General features: G+C 44.2%; 1 protein-coding gene across 1 annotated transcript in view; it reads left to right on the top strand.

Moving 5' to 3' along the window:
* The window catches only part of LOC124037780 (voltage-dependent R-type calcium channel subunit alpha-1E-like), a 93,394-nt gene extending 80,106 nt beyond the window's left edge, over nucleotides 1-13,288 (top strand). The window contains exons 30-45 of the mRNA XM_046352826.1: nucleotides 625-735; nucleotides 1,099-1,179; nucleotides 1,293-1,412; nucleotides 1,529-1,594; nucleotides 2,582-2,673; nucleotides 2,756-2,918; nucleotides 3,096-3,223; nucleotides 3,547-3,643; nucleotides 5,317-5,422; nucleotides 5,569-5,676; nucleotides 5,792-5,892; nucleotides 5,988-6,094; nucleotides 6,363-6,495; nucleotides 10,868-11,012; nucleotides 11,208-11,389; nucleotides 11,509-13,288. Coding sequence (XP_046208782.1) covers nucleotides 625-735; nucleotides 1,099-1,179; nucleotides 1,293-1,412; nucleotides 1,529-1,594; nucleotides 2,582-2,673; nucleotides 2,756-2,918; nucleotides 3,096-3,223; nucleotides 3,547-3,643; nucleotides 5,317-5,422; nucleotides 5,569-5,676; nucleotides 5,792-5,892; nucleotides 5,988-6,094; nucleotides 6,363-6,495; nucleotides 10,868-11,012; nucleotides 11,208-11,389; nucleotides 11,509-12,084 — 2,316 coding nt within the window. The 3' untranslated portion in view covers nucleotides 12,085-13,288. The remainder of the gene's footprint in view (nucleotides 1-624; nucleotides 736-1,098; nucleotides 1,180-1,292; nucleotides 1,413-1,528; nucleotides 1,595-2,581; nucleotides 2,674-2,755; nucleotides 2,919-3,095; nucleotides 3,224-3,546; nucleotides 3,644-5,316; nucleotides 5,423-5,568; nucleotides 5,677-5,791; nucleotides 5,893-5,987; nucleotides 6,095-6,362; nucleotides 6,496-10,867; nucleotides 11,013-11,207; nucleotides 11,390-11,508) is intronic.
* The last annotated feature ends 5,372 nt before the right edge of the window (nucleotides 13,289-18,660 follow it).

The raw sequence follows: 18,660 nt of genomic DNA, 5'->3' as shown, positions 1-18,660 counted from the left end.
AAGGGGGGGGGGTCTATGTTTAGCAAATTATCTAGAGGACCAGCTTTTGCAGATTTTGACGCTGAGGAAATATAACCAATTTTCAGTGCACCCCTCCGGGCCTCGTTGGAGACCGAATTAGGCCATCGTGGCAAAATGTATTTGACACCTCTGCTGTAGCTGATTGGGTTGTAAGATGCATGTCCCTCTACCCTGTGCTGGGCTCTAGCTAACGGTCTGGGTTTTTTCCCATCCCGTGAGCATTTCATTTATTCCGAGAAAAAGCCTTCGGTCAGACAGAGGGAGAGAGCCATCAGACAGAGCAGAGGATGACTCAGCCTTTATTAAATATTGATCTATATCCACCTGCTAGTATTGAACATGCCCTCATTAACTCTGCCTGTACAACTCAGATGATTTACCCCTTTTAGCCTCAGCTCTGCTCAATATTTCGCTATTTACGTATCAGAGGGAATCTGCCATTAACCTGTGGCTATAGTTCTATAGTTGTATGGGGGTTGAGCAAGATGGTGTGTGTTTGGGTTCATTGTGTCATTTGGGGTTATCTGTGCATCCCAGTAATTTGGAGTAATTCCAATTGTGTTTAATGGTGTCTCTCTCTTTCGCTCTCCTATGTGGTGGTAGTATTACTCAGCCCCACCAGTGTACGAGGCTGTGCTGAAACACCTGAACACAGCCTTCACTGTGCTCTTCTCTGTGGAGTGTGTCCTCAAGATCATGGCATTTGGCTTTCTGGTGAGGTAACAGTTTAAACTTACAGATGTAGGATCTTAATTTGAGAAGTGTCTTGCTGAGACTTTTCCTGCATGGCAGGAAATGCAAACTTGTAGTGTATTTGAGTTTTAAAAAGGCTTCTAAAGTTTTTCTAATTTCAGACTTGATTTTCCCTAACGAAAAATGTATCAACCCCTACAAAAATACCCATTAATTATAATCCACATAATAATTCACATTTCCTGTTCCTATTTTTGTCCTGTAGCAAACTGGCTCAAATGAAGATCCTACATTTGTACTGCCCATAACATCATGATCTGATGCTGTGTGCAATGCTACTAACATCTACTGACTGAAGTATGGATGTTTTCCTCTCTTTTCCAGAACTACTTTCGAGACACTTGGAATATATTTGACTTCATCACGGTGTTGGGCAGCATCACAGAAATAGTGGTGGACCTGCAGGTAAAAAAGCATGACTGAATATCAGTCAATGGCTGATTACGTCGCCATTTCTATGCAGTGTACTGTAAATAAACGTCATATGTAGTGCGAGTGTCTCTCTCGTCTCCCTTCAGTCAATTGAGACCTTCAACATGGGTTTCCTGAAGCTGTTCCGAGCTGCTCGACTGATCAAGCTGTTGAGGCAGGGTTACACCATCCGCATCCTGCTCTGGACCTTTGTCCAGTCCTTTAAGGTCAGCTCCACTCACATTACAGTACAGCACTGGAAAGAGACACTTAAGACTGAAGCCAGGTGTGTGTGTAACGTCTGGTACTGTTATTCTATCATGACATAGGGTTTCTCTTTCAGGCTCTCCCCTACGTTTGTCTGCTCATTGCCATGCTCTTCTTCATATATGCAATCATCGGAATGCAGGTAAGGTGTTGCTCACACGCCTGATCTATTCTGCCACTTTCTTGGTTCGTCATTGCATGGTGTGAATGTGTCGGTTCTGCATATAGCACAAGACATATCTCATGAATCGTCTCTATTCATATACTGTCCATACTGTCTATACACACCATTATATACTGAACAAAAATATTAACGCAACATGCAACAAGTTCAACAATTTTACTGAGTTACAGTTCATATAACAAAATCGGTCAATTGAAATAAATTCATTAGGTCCTAATCTATGGATTTTTGCATAGGCCCACCCATTTGGGGAGCTAAACCCAGCCAATCAGGGCTTTTCGCAGGCAGAAATCCTCAGTTTCATCAGCTGTCCGGGTGGCTGGTCTCAGACAATCCCGCAAGTGAAAAAGCCGGATGTGGAGTTCCTGGGCTGGCGTGGTTACAAGTGGTCTGTGGTTGTGAACCCAGTTAGACATACTAACAAATTCTCTAAAACAACTTTGCGGGTGGCTTATGGTAGAGAAATTAACATTCAATTCTCTGGCAAAAGCTCTGGTGGACATTCCTGCAGTCAGCATGCCAATTGTACATTCCCTAAAAACATTAGACATCTGTGGCATTGTGTTTTGTGACAAAACGGCACAATTTAGATTAGCCTTTTATTGGCCCCAGTGCGAGGTGCACCTGTGTAATGATCATGCTGTTTAATCAGATTCTTGATATGCCACGCCTGTCAAGTGGATTGATTATCTTGACAAATTTGTGCATATGTAAAAAGTCTGGAATCTTTTATCTCAGCTCATGAAACATGGGACCAACACTTTACATGTTGCGTTTATATTTTTGTTAACGACTCTGACATGGCTCGTTCTGATATTTCTGATATATATTTGGAATTTGTGTATTCTTTTGTATTGTTAGGTATTACTGCACTGTTGGAGATATAAACATAGGCATGGCGTATGTGTACACGACCCATACAATTTGATTTGAATATTCCTCAAGGTTTTTGGAAACATCCGACTGGATGAGGAGACTCACATCAACCAACACAACAACTTCAAGACCTTCTTCGGTGCTCTGATGTTGCTATTCAGGTACAGTAGGATATCCTGCATGTGTCACACAGTGGCTAACGAAGGCTCAGTCTCTGAACGACACACCGCTGTCTGCCTGCAGGAGTGCCACGGGGGAGTCGTGGCAGGAGATCATGCTGTCATGTTTAGGGGGGCAGAAGTGTGAGCCAGACCCCTTAGCTCTAACGTCAGACCATGAGGAGCGCTGTGGAACTGAGTTTGCCTACTTCTACTTTGTTTCCTTCATCTTCTTCAGCTCATTTCTGGTAAGAGTCCTACTCTAAGAGTCCTACTGTCCTACTCTATGAGTCCTACTCTAGGAGACCGTCTCTTACCAGAAATGAGAGGAAGAAGTTGAAGGAGACACTTACATGCATACGTATTCCCTTTCATGTACACCTATTGTAGTTCCTTGTCTATGACCTCCTCTAATCACTGTTCAGATGCTGAATCTGTTTGTGGCTGTGATCATGGACAACTTTGAGTACCTCACCCGGGATTCTTCCATCTTGGGGCCTCATCATCTGGATGAGTTTGTTCGTATCTGGGGTGAATACGACCGAGCTGCTTGGTAAGTCAGAGGCCCAACAACACATACTAACACATACAAAGTAGCAGCACAGCACATATGTTATACAGCATGTGTAGGAATGATTTACTATTTTAATGTTATTCTAATGTTTCACCCAACTACTTACAAATACCACCATATGGCCTTAACCATTTCACAATATGAATAGTATTGCATATTTGCCTAATTGTTGTCCGATATGTCCTGATGCTCTGCTCTCCGGGTTCTTGTTAGGACAATGGTGGCAATCCAGCTCTATTAAACTCCAGCAAAGCTGAATCTCTGTGTTTATTGTTAACTACAGAAATATATGTTCTTTCCAGTGGAAGGATTCACTATAAGAAGATGTACACAGTAGTACGCACTATTTCACCTCCCCTGGGCTTTGGAAAGAACTGCCCCTACACCGTGGCCTGCAAGGTTTGGCTCCCCCACCACTACCCCACCACTTCCCCACTATCCCTTGATCCCTTAACCCCCTCCTACCTGTTGGGATCCTTCCTATGCCCCCTTCCATTCCTCTCCAACAATTTTCACTACCCCTCTAAGGCCTGCTTGCACTGCTGAAGGGGGACCACCCTGGTTCTGCCCCAGGCCAAAGAATGACTGGGTTATGGCTTCAGGATACAAAGAGATGGCTCCTCCTCTAGCATACAGACAATATCATTATGCACTTCATGCTGTAGATGCAGAACAATGAACTATTGGAACACATAGTGTCACAAACAACTACACAAAACCAGTGTGCTGAGTCGTGACACTCTGTGGCTGGTTGGATCTGGTACCTCTGATTTAGTTGACTGGTTATAGTAGAATCATGAGAAGGGTTATAGTGGGGCCTACTGTAAGTCCCTCCCTGACAATTGTCAGCAGTAACGTTGCAGGTTTAGGATGCCAGGTAAGTATCTGCCAGATCCACAGAGGACCCTGCTGTCATTCCTTTGGTCTTTGATTTTAGATTTCGTCTTCTCTCTCTTTTCTATGCCAAGTCTGCATAGAAATACCACAACCTGATTTGATCCTCTCTGTGTAATGCCATTGAATAACCCTCTTTCTGATCTCTTCCTTTTTTTTCATATTCTTTTCTTCCTCCATTCCTTGGTAATACCTTCCCTGCCCTTCCTCCTCCTCCTCGTCCTCCTCGTCATCTGCCCTGCTCCCTGCCTCCTCCCCAGCGGGCGTATTCATTACACTGACATGTACGAGATGCTGACTGATATGTCGCCACCTCTTGGCCTCGGAAAGAAATGTCCCTCCAAAGTGGCTTATAAGGTAGACCAAAGACAACTGGGCAACGTTTCTACATTTGGTCAATGGAGATGGCAAAGTAAAACCTCTGTGTTATATAGCCAATTCCAAATGAAGTGTGGAAAATGACTGTCTATATCGTACCGTAACGTGTCGCTTGTGGAATTGTAAGAGAATCCACAATGGTGTTTTTTGATCGGCAGATGACAATACGTAGAGTAAAAATAAATGAGCATTGTGCTTTGGCGTTTTCTTTTTTGTATTGATTTGCATCTTGGCAGAGAACTAACTGAGTAAGGTTTTGTGTGTTTAAGAGCTGTTTGTGGAATAACTGGTTTTCAGTGACAGTAAGAATGCTTCGGTTTTGAAACGGGTGCAAAAAGCTAACATGTATTACATAGAGCCACATTGTACAGTGTCAGAATGCCAAACAACCTTTCTCAATCACTGCCGCTTGATTACTTCCTCTATCTCTACGCATGTGCCTTCTGCCCTTGCCCTCTTTGCCTTTTTTTCTCATTGTCATTGTCTTGTCATACGTGTGCATGGACTGTACAATGGGAATGAACCTAACCACTTTGTGCACACTGTGTTGTGAGTCTCTTGGCTGTTGTTACAATGTCATACTTATTAGAGAATTGTGTGATTAAAACATGCATTTATAATCCTTCGATTGTAAGTTTAGCTTGAACAGTGAAAAAAGACCAAGTAGTTGAGACTTGTATATTACTGTAAGGCATAGATGGTTAACTGAGCTTCTCTTGTCGGCAACATGTTGTCTCCTGGTTAGTGAGTAATATTTCCTGCTTTGCTCCCCCCTCTTTCCCTTCCATGAACACCCTCAGAGGCTGGTGCTGATGAACATGCCCGTGGATGAGGAGATGTCTGTTCACTTCACCTCCACCCTCATGGCCCTGATCCGAACTGCCCTGGAGGTCAAGATAGCCAGAGGTCAGGCTAGCATGTGAAAATAGCTGAACATGAACAACTCTCTGAACGTGTTGTTCTTCTCAACTTTCTCTACACACTGTTGACCAACTGCCCCCATGAGCATCTGCTGCATGCTTTATCTCCTGTTGTTGTTGTGGTGGTTCCAGGAGGGGAGGACAGGGGGCAGATGGATTCAGACCTACAGAAGGAGATCAGTATCATCTGGCCACACCTTTCTCAGAAGACGCTAGACCTGCTCGTCCCCATCCACAAAGGTGACAGTCAGAATGTATAGTACCTCTGGCATTAGTCAATGTAGTTGAACTATTTGCTATAGTAGTTTTGCTTTTCAAAGAATTCCAAATGAGTGACATTATGCCATTCTTCCAGCCAATCATATGACCATTGGAAAGATCTACGCAGCTATGATGATCATGGACTACTACAAGCAGAGCAAAGCCAAGAAGCTCAGGCAACAGCTGGAGGAGCAGGTATATCTACCTCTATTTACAGTATGAAAATATGGCCTCTGAACAGTAGTTTGCATACTCTCATACTGGACCTATTTCATCCTCATCCCCTATAGAAACACGCTCCCATGTTCCAGCGTATGGATGCGTCCTCTCTGCCTCAGGACATCCTCTGCAGTGCCAAAGCCCTCCCCTTTCTGACCCACAGCGCTGGATCTGCCCTGTAAATATGCTTTTTGACTCCTAAAGTCCCCGAGCCTGTGTGTGCATGTGGGTACGGGTATGTTAATAGATGTGTGTGTTCATCCTAGATAGGCATGCTGGACGCCGATGACGTACGCCGTCGATTAAGGCAGCCCACGCACCTCTCTGATTCTGAGGGGTTGGGTTAAATGCGGAAGACACATTTAGGTTGAATGCATTCAGTTGTGCAACTGACTAGGTGTCCCCTATCCCTCTCTGAATGTCTGTCTTCTTATCCATTCCATCAGGACCAGAGGAGGGTTTGTGGCCTTGAGTCCCATCTCCCCCCAGGAGATGTTCATGCAGCCCATGTCCCAGGACCTTGAGGATAAAGAGGAGGACTACCACCACTATCACCACCACCACCAGCTCCACACTCTGGTAAGGAATAGGTCTCAGGTACTGTAACACCCCCAGAAACACACTCACTCAACGCCCTAATCAAAGCAAATCAAATCAAGGGGATAGTTCACCAAAATGTCTAAATTACACATTGCTAAGTAAGTCAATGTATGTATGTTGAACAAAAATATAAAACGCAACATGTCAAGTGTTGGTCTCATGTTTCATGAGCTGAAATTAAGAATTTCCCATACGCACAAAAAAGCTTATTTCTCTCAATTGTTGTGCACAAATTTCTTTACACCCCTGTTAGTGAGCATTTCTCCTTTGCCAAGATAATCCATCCACCTGATAGATGTGGCATATATAGGAGCAGATTAAACAGCATGATCATTACACAGGTGCACCTTGTGCTGGGGACAATAAATGGCCACTCTAAAATGTGCAGTTTTGTCACATAATACAATGCCACAGATGTGTAAAGTTTTGAGGGAGAATGCAATTGACTTTCTAACTGCAGGAATGTCCACCAGAGCTGTTGCCATAGAATTGAATGTTAATTTCTATACCTCCAATGTCATTTTAGAGAATTTGGCATTACGTCCAACCAGTCTCACAACCGCAGACCACTTGTATGGTGTTGTGTGCGAGCGGTCTGCTGATGTCAACGTGATTTGAGTGCCCCATGGTGGTGGGGTTATGGTATGGGCAGGTATAAGCTACGGACAACAAACACAATTGCATTTTATCTATAGCAATTTGAATGCACAGAGATACAGTGACAAGATCCTGAAGCCCATTGTCATGCCGTTCATCTGCCACCATCAACTCATTGTTCCAGCATGATAATGCACAGCCCCATGTCACAAGGATCTGTACACAATTCCTGAAAGCTGAAAATATCCCAGTTATTCCATGGCCTGCATACTCACCAGACGTGTCACCCATTGAGCATGAAGCAAATGGCGGTCACACCAGGTACTGACTGGTTTCCTGATCCACGGCCCCTACCTTTTTTAAGGTATCTGTGACCAACAGATGCATATGTTTATTCCGAGTCATGTGAAATCCATAGATCAGGGCATTTCAATTGACTGATTTCCTTATATGAACTGTTAGTCAGTCAAATCTTTGAAATTGTTACATGTTGCAGTAATATTTTTGTTCAGTGTTCAAGGTATGACAGCAATATATGCTTTGGTATAGTTTCCCTGGCAGTGGCTGGCACTGTTTCCAAATGCTAACATTTTTGCATTTGGTGCACAAATCACATTCAAGTCATGGGACTGATTTTTGCATTTTTCGGAATCAATTTGAGATACTTTCAGATGATGTGGACATGATGTGTGTAGATTGCTTACATGGTAAGTAAACCATTATTTTATTTTGTCATTTGGGTGAACTATGCCTTTAAAGTTAATTCCGCATGTACACAGTGTAAAAGCATGTATTAGTATGTTACTCACTTCGTGGGGAAATGATTGTGTTTTTAGTATCACACACTTAATGCATTAGTAGTTAGACTTTTGATGGATCCAGTGAGATATTATGGGGTTGGGTTATAGTCTGGTAGGATGCGGTTGTGATCCAGAGAGAATGGGAGGGGGAATTGAGACTGTTTGTCCCAGGAGAGGCAGCGTCTGGCTGGACTCACTCTGACTCATCCAATCCCCCATCCATCACTGTGTCACTGTCCAGTCAATTAGTTGTCGCTGTCCCAGCCCAATCAGTATTCAGTATTCGGACGCTAGTGGGGTGTGATTTGTGTCGAGAGGTTTTATGTATGGTGCCAGTGTATTCTGCTTCATCATCACACTCTTGTCTGAAACAACATTGTATAAAGCACTGTTGCTGATCCCTACACTCTTATTCTTAGAAAAAAAGGGTTCCAAAAGGGTTCTTTGGATGTCACCGTTTTTGGTTCCAGGTAGAACCCACAGTGGAAAGGGTTTGACCTGGAACCGAAAAGGGTTCTTTAAAGGGTTCTCCTATGGGGACAGTCGAAAAAAAAAATTTCCAAGCGTGTACAGTACGATCAGACTGTCATCATGACTATTAGACCAGGCACAGATTCGTTTCTCATCTGTGATTCAGGCACCCTTTTAGTCCTTTTTTGACCCCAAATGGTAGTTACAGTCTTGTCCTATCGCTGCAACTCCAGTACAGACAAGGGAGAGGCGAAGGTCGAGAGCCATGCGTCCTCTGAAACACGACCCTGCCAAGCCGCACTGCTTCTCGACACACTGCTTGCTTCACCCAGAAGCCGGCTGCACCAACGTGTCGGAGGAAACACTGTACAACTCGCGACTGACATCAGCGTTCATGCGACCGGCCCGCCAAAAGGTGTCGCTAGAGCGCGATTTAGACAAGGACATCCCAGCCAGCCAAACCCTCCCCTGTGCCGCCTCATGGGTCTCCCGGTCGCGGCCGGCTGCGACACAGCCTGGAATCAAACTCAGGTCTGTAGCGACACCTCAATCACTGCGATGCAGTGACTTAGACCGCTGCCCAACTCGGGAGGCCCCGTCATACACACTCTCACGTTACACTCAAAGCCATTCAAACACACACCTATATTTTTATCAATACACACTCTAATGACCTCTACACAATCAATGCCAGTTCTATCTAGCAGTACTGGATTGTAGTAGCTGATACAACTGCCTTGCCCCCTTCTGTGTCATTCCCAACTTCACCATGGCAATGTCTTACCATGCTGTCCACTCCACACAGTGTTGTTCCTTGTTTTAGGCATTATGACTGCGCACCCATTTCTATGAAATGGTATCATCATTTCTTCGCCATAGGCTTTGATGGACCATGCATATTATGCTTACTTTGCAAAATTGTTCGGGATTCCGCTGAGCTTTGGCACTATGGGGAGTGTGACTCTGACTACATGAAAGTGTGTGCGTTTCTGTAAGTGTGTCAATGGAACAGAGATGGAGACGGTGGCTTGTCTCTCGTGGTTTAGTGTCAGACTCAGCACTCCTCTCATGGTTTTGTGGTTTAACTGTACTGTGCCGGTATTTGGCACCGTTGTCATCACACAGAGCTGTATGACATATGGCTCTCCCACACACCTCTCTGTTCTTTGAGCAGCTGTACAGAGTTCTGTTGGAGGATACTACTCACGTCTTTTGGTTCTGGTTTCTCAGCTCCTCTCAACTCTTTGGTGATGAGTGAGGGCATTTTGGTTTCCTAAGCCTGCATGCATGTGACTGGTTCTTTCCTCCGCTTCATGGCTTTCAGTTATTCAAGCGCCAGCTTTAACCCCTTTTTGCGCATGTCGACACCGCCCCCTTCCTCCCCTCAGCCCCTCCTCTCTGCCCCGCCTGGTTGTCAGCCCCTCATTGACAGTGGTACCCCAACCCACAGTACTTCTGAGGAATCCAGACAGGCACCACTCACACAGGTTCACAATGAATAGTGAAAAATGAATACATTACACTGCCAACACACAGTGCTTTGGCTGTCACTGTGCTCAGCCAGTGCTTTTACTCTGAGTTAAGAGAGTGTACGGCTATTCGATATTGATAGCTCCACTCTACGGTATGTCAGGCAGCATACTACATCTGCTTGTGGCGTGTTGGTACAGTAGTCCTCTGCTGGTCCCCTGACGTCATTGCTGCAAACTGTCTGTTTTCACACATTAGAACTCTGCTGTGTTTCTCTCCCCTTCCTCTTTCTCTAACTATATAGGTTCCGGAGCGCAAAGAGTTTAACCGCATCCTTTGCCCTACTAACAGGCAGGATGCCCCACTCAAGGTGCCCGGGTGGGCAGTCTCTATCCGAGCCTCGTCTATGCCTCAGCTGGCTGTAGACACACAGGTACCTGTTACTGTACAGCCCCTCACCTCCCCTCCTCTACCCATGGGGAAAGAACAGGACCCAGGCAGACAGCCGCTGTGGCGGCTTCAGAGGGATTGATTGAACACTGGGGCAGAGCAGGGACATAGATACAGCAGTCAGTCAGCCAATCTGCCATGAAGTGGAGGATTGGGTGTTACTAGGTTGCTATAGTAGATACATATGATTTCAACTGTTACCTTCAATGGTTGTTGACAGTGTGGGTGGCATACTTTGATGGTTTCTAATCCTTGCGTGGCAAAAATGTCAGTATGCCAGGTTTTCCAAAACGGTGTCTTTTAGTTCAAGGTAATATGGCTTGGAAGTGACTTTGGGTCCTTGAAAAGCGCTATGTAAATACCATGTATTAAACATGGAATGTGTGTGGTGAATGGGAGAAAGTCTTCTGCTCAGAACTAGAACTCCACACACTTCCTACCCTCCCACATTCTCTCAACCAATTGCATATGCATGCATGTGTGTGTGTGTGTGTGTGTGTGTGTGTGTGTGTGTGTGTGTGTGTGTGTGCACTGTATGTGTGTGTGTTTATCTGTGTGTGTAGGTTGGGACGGACAGCAGCAAATTGATGAAACGCTCCTTCTCCACTATTGGTGATCAGTGCGTAAATGGGCTGTGGCAGGAGGAGTACTCTCTGGAGAGGGTCAGTTCTGACCGTCTGTGTAGACCACGACAGAGGAGCATCAGAGGTACCTTATACACAGTTGCAGGAATGTGTTCACTATGCCATTGCTTAGGGTCTATTCACTGGTCCTGTTCCATTTCAAGAACTATTGAAGAACACTGGTGGTTCTCAGTTTTAGAAGCCCCCTGATGAAAGCTGTGTGTTTACTGAAATGTATGTGACCCTCTTCATAGCTCCCCTCTCTCTCCTTGCCTCTCAGGCATCAGGTCCAACCTCAGGGAACCAGTGGATCAAGAGCGGGGGCGCTCCAAAGAGCGGCGCCACCTGCTGTCTCCCGACGTGTCCCGCTGCAACTCTGAGGAGCGGGGCCAGGACACGTCACAGGAACGCAAGCAATCCCGCTCCCCCAGCGAGGGACACGCACATGTCCACCATAGACAGGTGGGTGTTCTTTTAACGGCCCTGACACTGTTATTATTTAATTCCTGGCTTTAACTGTCAATAACCGCCCCTACTACCATTAAATCCTGGTTTATGTGTGAAATCTCTTATCTCTGCAGGGCAACACTTCAGGCAGCCCAGGCCTGTCTAACTCTGAGTCCAGCACACCAAGTGGCCGTCGGCAGCTCCCCCAGACGCCATCGCGGCCACGCCTTCACATCTCCTACTCCCCCCTGATATGCCGAGCCCACCCCTCCCCCCCTGCTGTCAGCGAGGGCAGAGCCCAGACCCAGGAGGCCCCTAGAGAGACGGAGGAGCCCTTGTGGAGGGAGGAAGGGGAGAGGCCAGCCCAGGTGGCAGGAGGAGGATCGGGGGTGGGGGTGGTAGTAGGGGTGAGTGACCCAGGGTTAGGGGTCAGTCACCCACATCCCTCCCCTCACCGGTACATCTCGGAGCCATACCTGCCCCTGCACGAAGAGTTCCACAGCCCAGACTCCTCAGGCCTGGAGGAGACTCTGACCTTCGAGGTGGCCATTGCAACCAGTCTGGGTCGGGCCAACACCATCAGCTCTGCCCCCCAGCTCAGACACAACTGGCAGGTCCCCAACGGACACTTCCATAAACGCCTGGGTCAGGCCAGCTCTGTGGCCGCCTGCGAGCTCCTGTGTGACACCGACGAGGATGACCGCTGTTAGGGCCGGGACTGGGAGAGGAAGAGGAGGAAGATGGACAGCAAAACTGGGTACCAGAGAGACAGGGGTCCTCAGTCTGAAGTACACTGTCAGGGCGTGTACTGAGTGTGTGTGTGTGTGTGTGTGTGTGTGTGTGTGTGTGTGTGTGTGTGTGTGTGTGTGTGTGTGTGTGTGTGTGTGTGTGTGTGTGTGTGTGTGTGTGTGTGTGTGTGTGTGTGTGTGTGTGTGTGTGTGTGTGTGTGTGTGTGTGTGTGTGTGTGTAGGAGTGCAATGGGAAGGTATGGGAAGTGCACTGCTGACGTACAGTGCAAAAGTTCACCAGTTGCATTTTGATTGTTGTTTGAACAAAGTCGAATAACTGGGGAGAATGTATCCTCACTGCTTAGACCTATGAAAAATAATAAGTATGTTTCAAGTACAGTATGTAGCTGAAAATAGCATGTGAGACTGAAGTAGCAGGAATGTATTAAAATTGTTCTCTTTTCCTCATGTAAGATAAGAAGAAAGCTCTCAATTGTTAGATCTTTGTGGATCATGAAACAGTGATTGGTGTGTAGGGATCCGAAGCAGACATTGGCTGTCACAACAGACACTGCTTTAAAACAACCCAGCTAGCACATTTGGTTGCTTGGAAATTGTGGTAACGAAAGTTCTTGGTCCTGGCAACGAAGCCATAAGTTTCTTCACCAGTAAAATGCAACGTTTTTTCAACATTCTGAGAATGGAGGTGAAAATATTGTCTCTTCTGGGAAAGTACATTTTTAGGTTGTAGAGAGGATCTGAGAACATTTTACTATGGTTACCTGAAAGTTTTATTAACGTTCTGAGAACGTAAATTATAGGTAGTTTTACTGTTTTGAACTCCAAGCACAGATAGGACATTCATGAGGCATTAATCATGCAAACACATTTCTTTTTTTATTGTGGCACAGCGCCAGTGAGATTCAAACGTATAATCCTCTGTTTTCTATTCATGGAATTAGTCCACTGTGCCACCAGGATGCAGTTAGCATGCCATGTTTTTTTCAACTCATACAAAGCTGTTAATTTTAGTCTATTCAAAAGACCCTATTTCAAAGGAAACAAGCACTTATTAAGATCAGGTGTGGCTCATTAGTGGTCATGGTCAACACACCTGAACACACTTAAGAGTATAGAACGAGTTTTGTTGATGCTGTGAACAGAATCTACAGTAAAATGTTTGGACACACCTACTCATTTCTTTATTTTGGCTATTTTCTACATTGTAGAGTAATAGTGAAGACATCAAAACTATGAAATAACACATATGGAATCATGTAGTAACCAAAAAAGAGTTGAACAAATCCAAATATATTATAGATTTTAAATTATTCAAAGTAGCCACCCTTTGCCTTGATAACAGCTTTGCACACTCAACCAGCTTCATGAGGAATGCTTTTCCAACAGTCTTGAAGGTTTTCCCACGTATGCTGAGAACTTGTTGGCTCCTTGTCCTTGATTCTGCAGTCCAACTCATCCCAAACCTTCTCAATTGGGTTGAGGTCAGGTGATTATGGAGGCCAGGTCAACTGATGCAGCCCTCCATCACTATCCTTCTTGGTCAAATAGCCCTTACACAGCCTGGAGGTGTGTTCTGGGTCATTGTCCTGTTGAAAAACAAATGATAGTCCCACTAATCGCAAACCAGATGGGATGGCATATCGCTGCAGAATGTTGTGATAGCCATGCTGGTTAAGTGTGCCTTGAAATCTAAATAAATCACCAACAGTGTCACCAGCAAAGCACCCCCACACCGTCACACATCCTCCTCCATGCTTCACGTTGGGAACCACACATGCAGAGATCATCCGTTCATCTACAGTACTCTGCGTCTCACAAAGACACGGTGGTTGGAACCAAAAATCTCAAATTTGGACTCTTCAGACCAAAGGACAGATTTCCACCGGTCTAATGTCCATCGCTCGTGTTTCTTGGCCCAAGCAAGTCTCTTCTTATTATGGGTGTCCTTTAGTAGTGGTTTCTTTGCAGCAATTTGACCATGAATGCCTGATTCCCACAGTCTCCTCTGAACAGTTGATGTTGAGATGTGTCTGTTACTTGAACTATGTGATTTATTTGGGCTGCAATCTGAGGCAGGTAACTCTAATTAACTTCATCATAGCGCTTGACTGACCTTCATGTCTTAACCCTTGTGATGTCTTAAGGGTAAAAAATGACCCGCCACTATGTTTAACAGCAGAGAACACCCCCTAAATTATATTTTGTCAACTTGAAATTTGATTGAGTGACCCCAACATTAGAAAAAGTGAAACATCGTCTTTGTTCATATTTCAAAGAAAGCTGTACACCACCAGGGTACAAAGATTGTCTAATAGGCTGACCACACCGCTCGCGTTGCGTGCACGATCGTCGCAAAATAAATGTAGAAATCCACGTTATTAAATGATTGCACCCACACTGCTCACGCGCACCAACGAGTGTCTGCGTTGCCAAAGGCTAAAATAGAAATCGGTTCTATTTCTGACGCAGATCGTGCTACAAGTCCTGCCACTCCCATTGGTTTGTAGAAGCAGATACCCACGTGCCATTTCCTCACTGTTTATACCCACGTGGGTGACTGAAGACGAACGAGGTTGAGGCGAGGCTATACAAGTGGTATCTCTTGCAAAAAAACATGTTTACACCTATGCAGTACCTTTAGCAGTAGCAATAATAATAAACCTCTACTTTAGTAAAGAAAACAATTATGACAGGTGTGTTAAAAACAAGTGGTGTCCACTGATGCAGTCAATGCAGTCTTTCTGCATTGTGAAGAGTGACAGGTGGCAGGTTGTTTCTTCATGCAAAATAGATTTGGGGTTTAAAATTCAATTAAGCTGCTTTATTTTAGGGGTTTAATGAAGGCAGGTCATTTTTTACCCTTAGGACAAAGGGAGTATACAGAATGCTAAGACTACACAAGGGATGTCTTAAAGTAATGATGGACTGTCGTTTCTCTTTGCTTATTTGAGCTGTTCTTACCATATTATGGACTTGGTCTTTTACCAAATACGGATATCTTCTGTATACCACCCCTACCTTGTCACAACACAATGGATTGCCTCAAATGCATTGAGGCTAGAAGTTTCAGAAATGAACTTTTAACAACTCACACCTGTTAATTGAAATGCATTCCATGTGACTACCTCAGTTGAGAGAATACCAAGAGTGTGCAAAGCTGTCATCGAGGCAAAGGGTGGCTATTTTTGAAGAATATAAAATATATTTTGATTTGTTCAACACTTTTTTGGTTACTACATGATTACATGTGTGTTATTTCCTATTTGATTATTCTACAATGTATAAAATAGTCAAAATAAAGAAAACCCCTTGAATGAGTAGTTGTGTCCAAACTTTTGACTGGTACTGTATACGTTTTTAAATAACATTCTCAGAATGATCTTGGAACGAGTGATGAGGAAACTAAGCTTCCTGAAGCATTGCGCATTTCCAGCAAATTGTGTCAAAAATAGGTTAATTACTCGAAGCTCTGATCAACACGTTGTACACTAGTGGCACCTGCTGGTAAAAATAATTTAGAACCGCCAAATTATTATAGATGAAGTCGCACACGCCGTGGCGCGTGTGCAGGGTAGCGTTTTTGTCTTCTACCAAAACCAATACCAAACCAATCAGGTGGTTGCTCGAAAAAAAAAACTATTTTTCGGATGTCACTGATCTCGTACTTCTGATCAAGTGAAACAAGCATTGGCACACTGCTTCAAAGTAAACTTCTTAGCAATTTTCTTGTGGTTTTTATGGAACGTTTTCTTAATGTTCTGAGAACATTTGGGGTGGCAGGTAGCCTATTGAGCATTGGGCTAGTAACTGAAAGGTTGCTAGATCAAATCCCCAAGCTGACAAGGCAGTTAACCCGCTGTTCCTAAGCTGTCGTTGTAAATAAGAATTTGTTCTTAACCTGGTTAAAAAATAAAAACATTACTTTAAAGAGAACCATGAGGAAACCTTCAGGAGATGTTAGGCTGAAAGTAGTGAAATTCCCAAAGAAAACGTTTCTGAACCTTCTGAGAACATTACTTTAAATAGAGCCATGAGGAAACCTGTAGAAAGTGTTATGCTGAAGTACAGAAATTCCTACAGAAGAATGTTGTTTCTTAACGTTCTCTGAACAATTTGAGAACATTACTTTAAATAGAACCATGTGTAAACGTCATGCTGTGTGATTGTACAAAACATTAAGGACACCTTCCTAATATTGAGTACACTCAATGTATATGGCTCTCAGAACTTATGTGCTAGTGTAACGGTATAATTGTAAACCGTCCCCTCGCCCATACCCGGGCGCGAACCAAGGACCTTCTGCACACAACGACAACAGTCACCCTCGAAGCATCGTTACCCATCTCTCCACAAAAGCCGCGGCCCTTGCAGAGCAAGTGGAAACACTACTTCAAGGTCTCAGAGCAAGTGACGTAACCGATTGAAACGCTATTTAGCGCACACCGCTAACTAAGCTAGCCATTTCACATCCGTTACACTAGCTGCACCTTTCCCAGACCCTTGTGGGAAGGTTGAACAGTATGCAAAATAACCATAGGACAACCACGCTCTCACCAAGCTCTAAGAAACATATGGTTCTCAGAATGTAATGGTATTTAGGACCCGTTAAGCAAGGACATGACTTTTCCCTGATAGATACTGTACGTATCCAGAGCTCTGGGGCTTTGAACTCTCTAAAGTGAGGTGTTCCAGTGTCATTCCATGTCAAATCTCTAGTTCTCATTTTCATTTTCTCATTTTCTCATTTTCAACATGGTGGCTTTGTCCTTGTGTGACCTTCAGTGTGTCTCTGGACAGAAGACCCACTGCCATGCTGGTGTCTGTCACTGTCACCTCATTGGATTAAGCATGATTACCACTTTGAGTACTTGGGAGAGGGCCAGCCCTAAACTATAGACCCTCAGTGGACAGCAGCAAGACTGGCCTCTCCTAAACTACAGACAGAGTGCAATGTTCATGTGCTGGATACTGCTGTCATGTCAATAGTCTGGAAAACCAGGCCCTGATAAAGACATGCTCTGGAAACATTGGCGACGACTAAATATTTTTTTTAAATCTCTCACTCTGGGCTGGATGTGTTAATGTGTAGTTCATACATGCGTAATCTATGAGCAATTAGTACACAAAATCCCTAGTTTGGAAGCAACTGTTTTTTTGGAAGCTGTGCTGCACCATTTTTCCTAGGTTTTCTCCCACGAGAGCCATCCCTCTAGTAATTTGAGTTCAACCAATGAGCTTCAGTCCCTCGCCATTTGAGTGACCACACGGCAGAGCACGAGAGAGTGCAAAGACGTGGTGCACATATGAGACACAGTACCCAATTTTCGTGGACCACTTTTGGCTCGTAAGCTCTATTTTCAGAACTACTGGCTAAAAAGTAAACACAAGTACTGGACAATCTCTTTAAGCTGGAGCATTTGAAAATTATGTGAGACAACTCGGATTTCTACAGAGACTACAGTCTACTAAGCCATTTTTCCTGTAAATATAATCAAGTGTCTTGAGGTTGTTTCCTTTTGTGTAATGAATCATATATGATTCCTAACTATGATTTATTTTGAAGTTAACTGCCATGTCACTCAACACTGACCTAGTCCGTTTTTGCTATCGCGTTGACAGTGCTGTATAAAACTAGATTTTAGCCAGATACAGCTCTGTCTTGTAGCAACATTATGATGGTTATGATGATGGTTGTGATGATGGTGATCATCATGATGGTGATAGTGATAAAATGTGCCTGCCTGTGAGTAGGGTGACTCAGTGCAGTTGATGGGTCCATGTCCACTCAGTGGCGTTCTCTCTCATCAGACCCCAACAGAATTATGTTTACGCGTGGTTTTTAAGCCCAGCATTTGAACATTTTCACTTTTCAACATTCCAGCGTTTGAACAGTGATTGTTCCCCAAAAGATAGCTTCTATTATATCACATGTCGTGTTGTGACTTGTTTTGTGGACATCTTTCTGAAATGTGAATAGGAGGTATTTGGTCCAATGTTCTTCTGGCATGTACGGGCCCACTGCTCTGTGGAACATGATGAGTTTTATGTTGCTTTTGAATTTCTGGTATTGAAAATAAAAAGCTTTCTGATATATACAGTGCGTAGTGAAAGTCTACACACCCCTTGCACAGTCTTCACATTTTGCTGCCTTTTAATGTAATTTTATATTTTTCTACAGATCTACACAACCTACTTCACATTTTCAAAGTCGAAGATAGTAATAGAACGAAGATGTCCTCTGTGAAAGCACCTGAATTGCCAAGTTAAATAAAGCTTAAATAAAATAAATACAAAAAAACCTTTGGCAGCTATTACAGCTGTGAATAATTCAGAAAAATATTCTACCAACTTTGCACAACTATTAGGGCAACGTATGTCCATTGTTTTTGTCAAAATTACTCAAGCTCATTAAATTTGGTTGGGAATCATTGACGGACAGAAATATTCAAACCTTGTCTCTGATTTTCAGGCAAAAGTCAGGACTGAGACGAGACCACTCAGGAACACTCAACACCTTTTGTAAAGCCATGTCTTTGG

The sequence above is a fragment of the Oncorhynchus gorbuscha genome, linkage group LG06 (assembly GCF_021184085.1).
Source record: "Oncorhynchus gorbuscha isolate QuinsamMale2020 ecotype Even-year linkage group LG06, OgorEven_v1.0, whole genome shotgun sequence".
NCBI lineage: Eukaryota > Metazoa > Chordata > Actinopteri > Salmoniformes > Salmonidae > Oncorhynchus > Oncorhynchus gorbuscha.
This window is presented reverse-complemented; position numbering and strand designations above follow the sequence as displayed.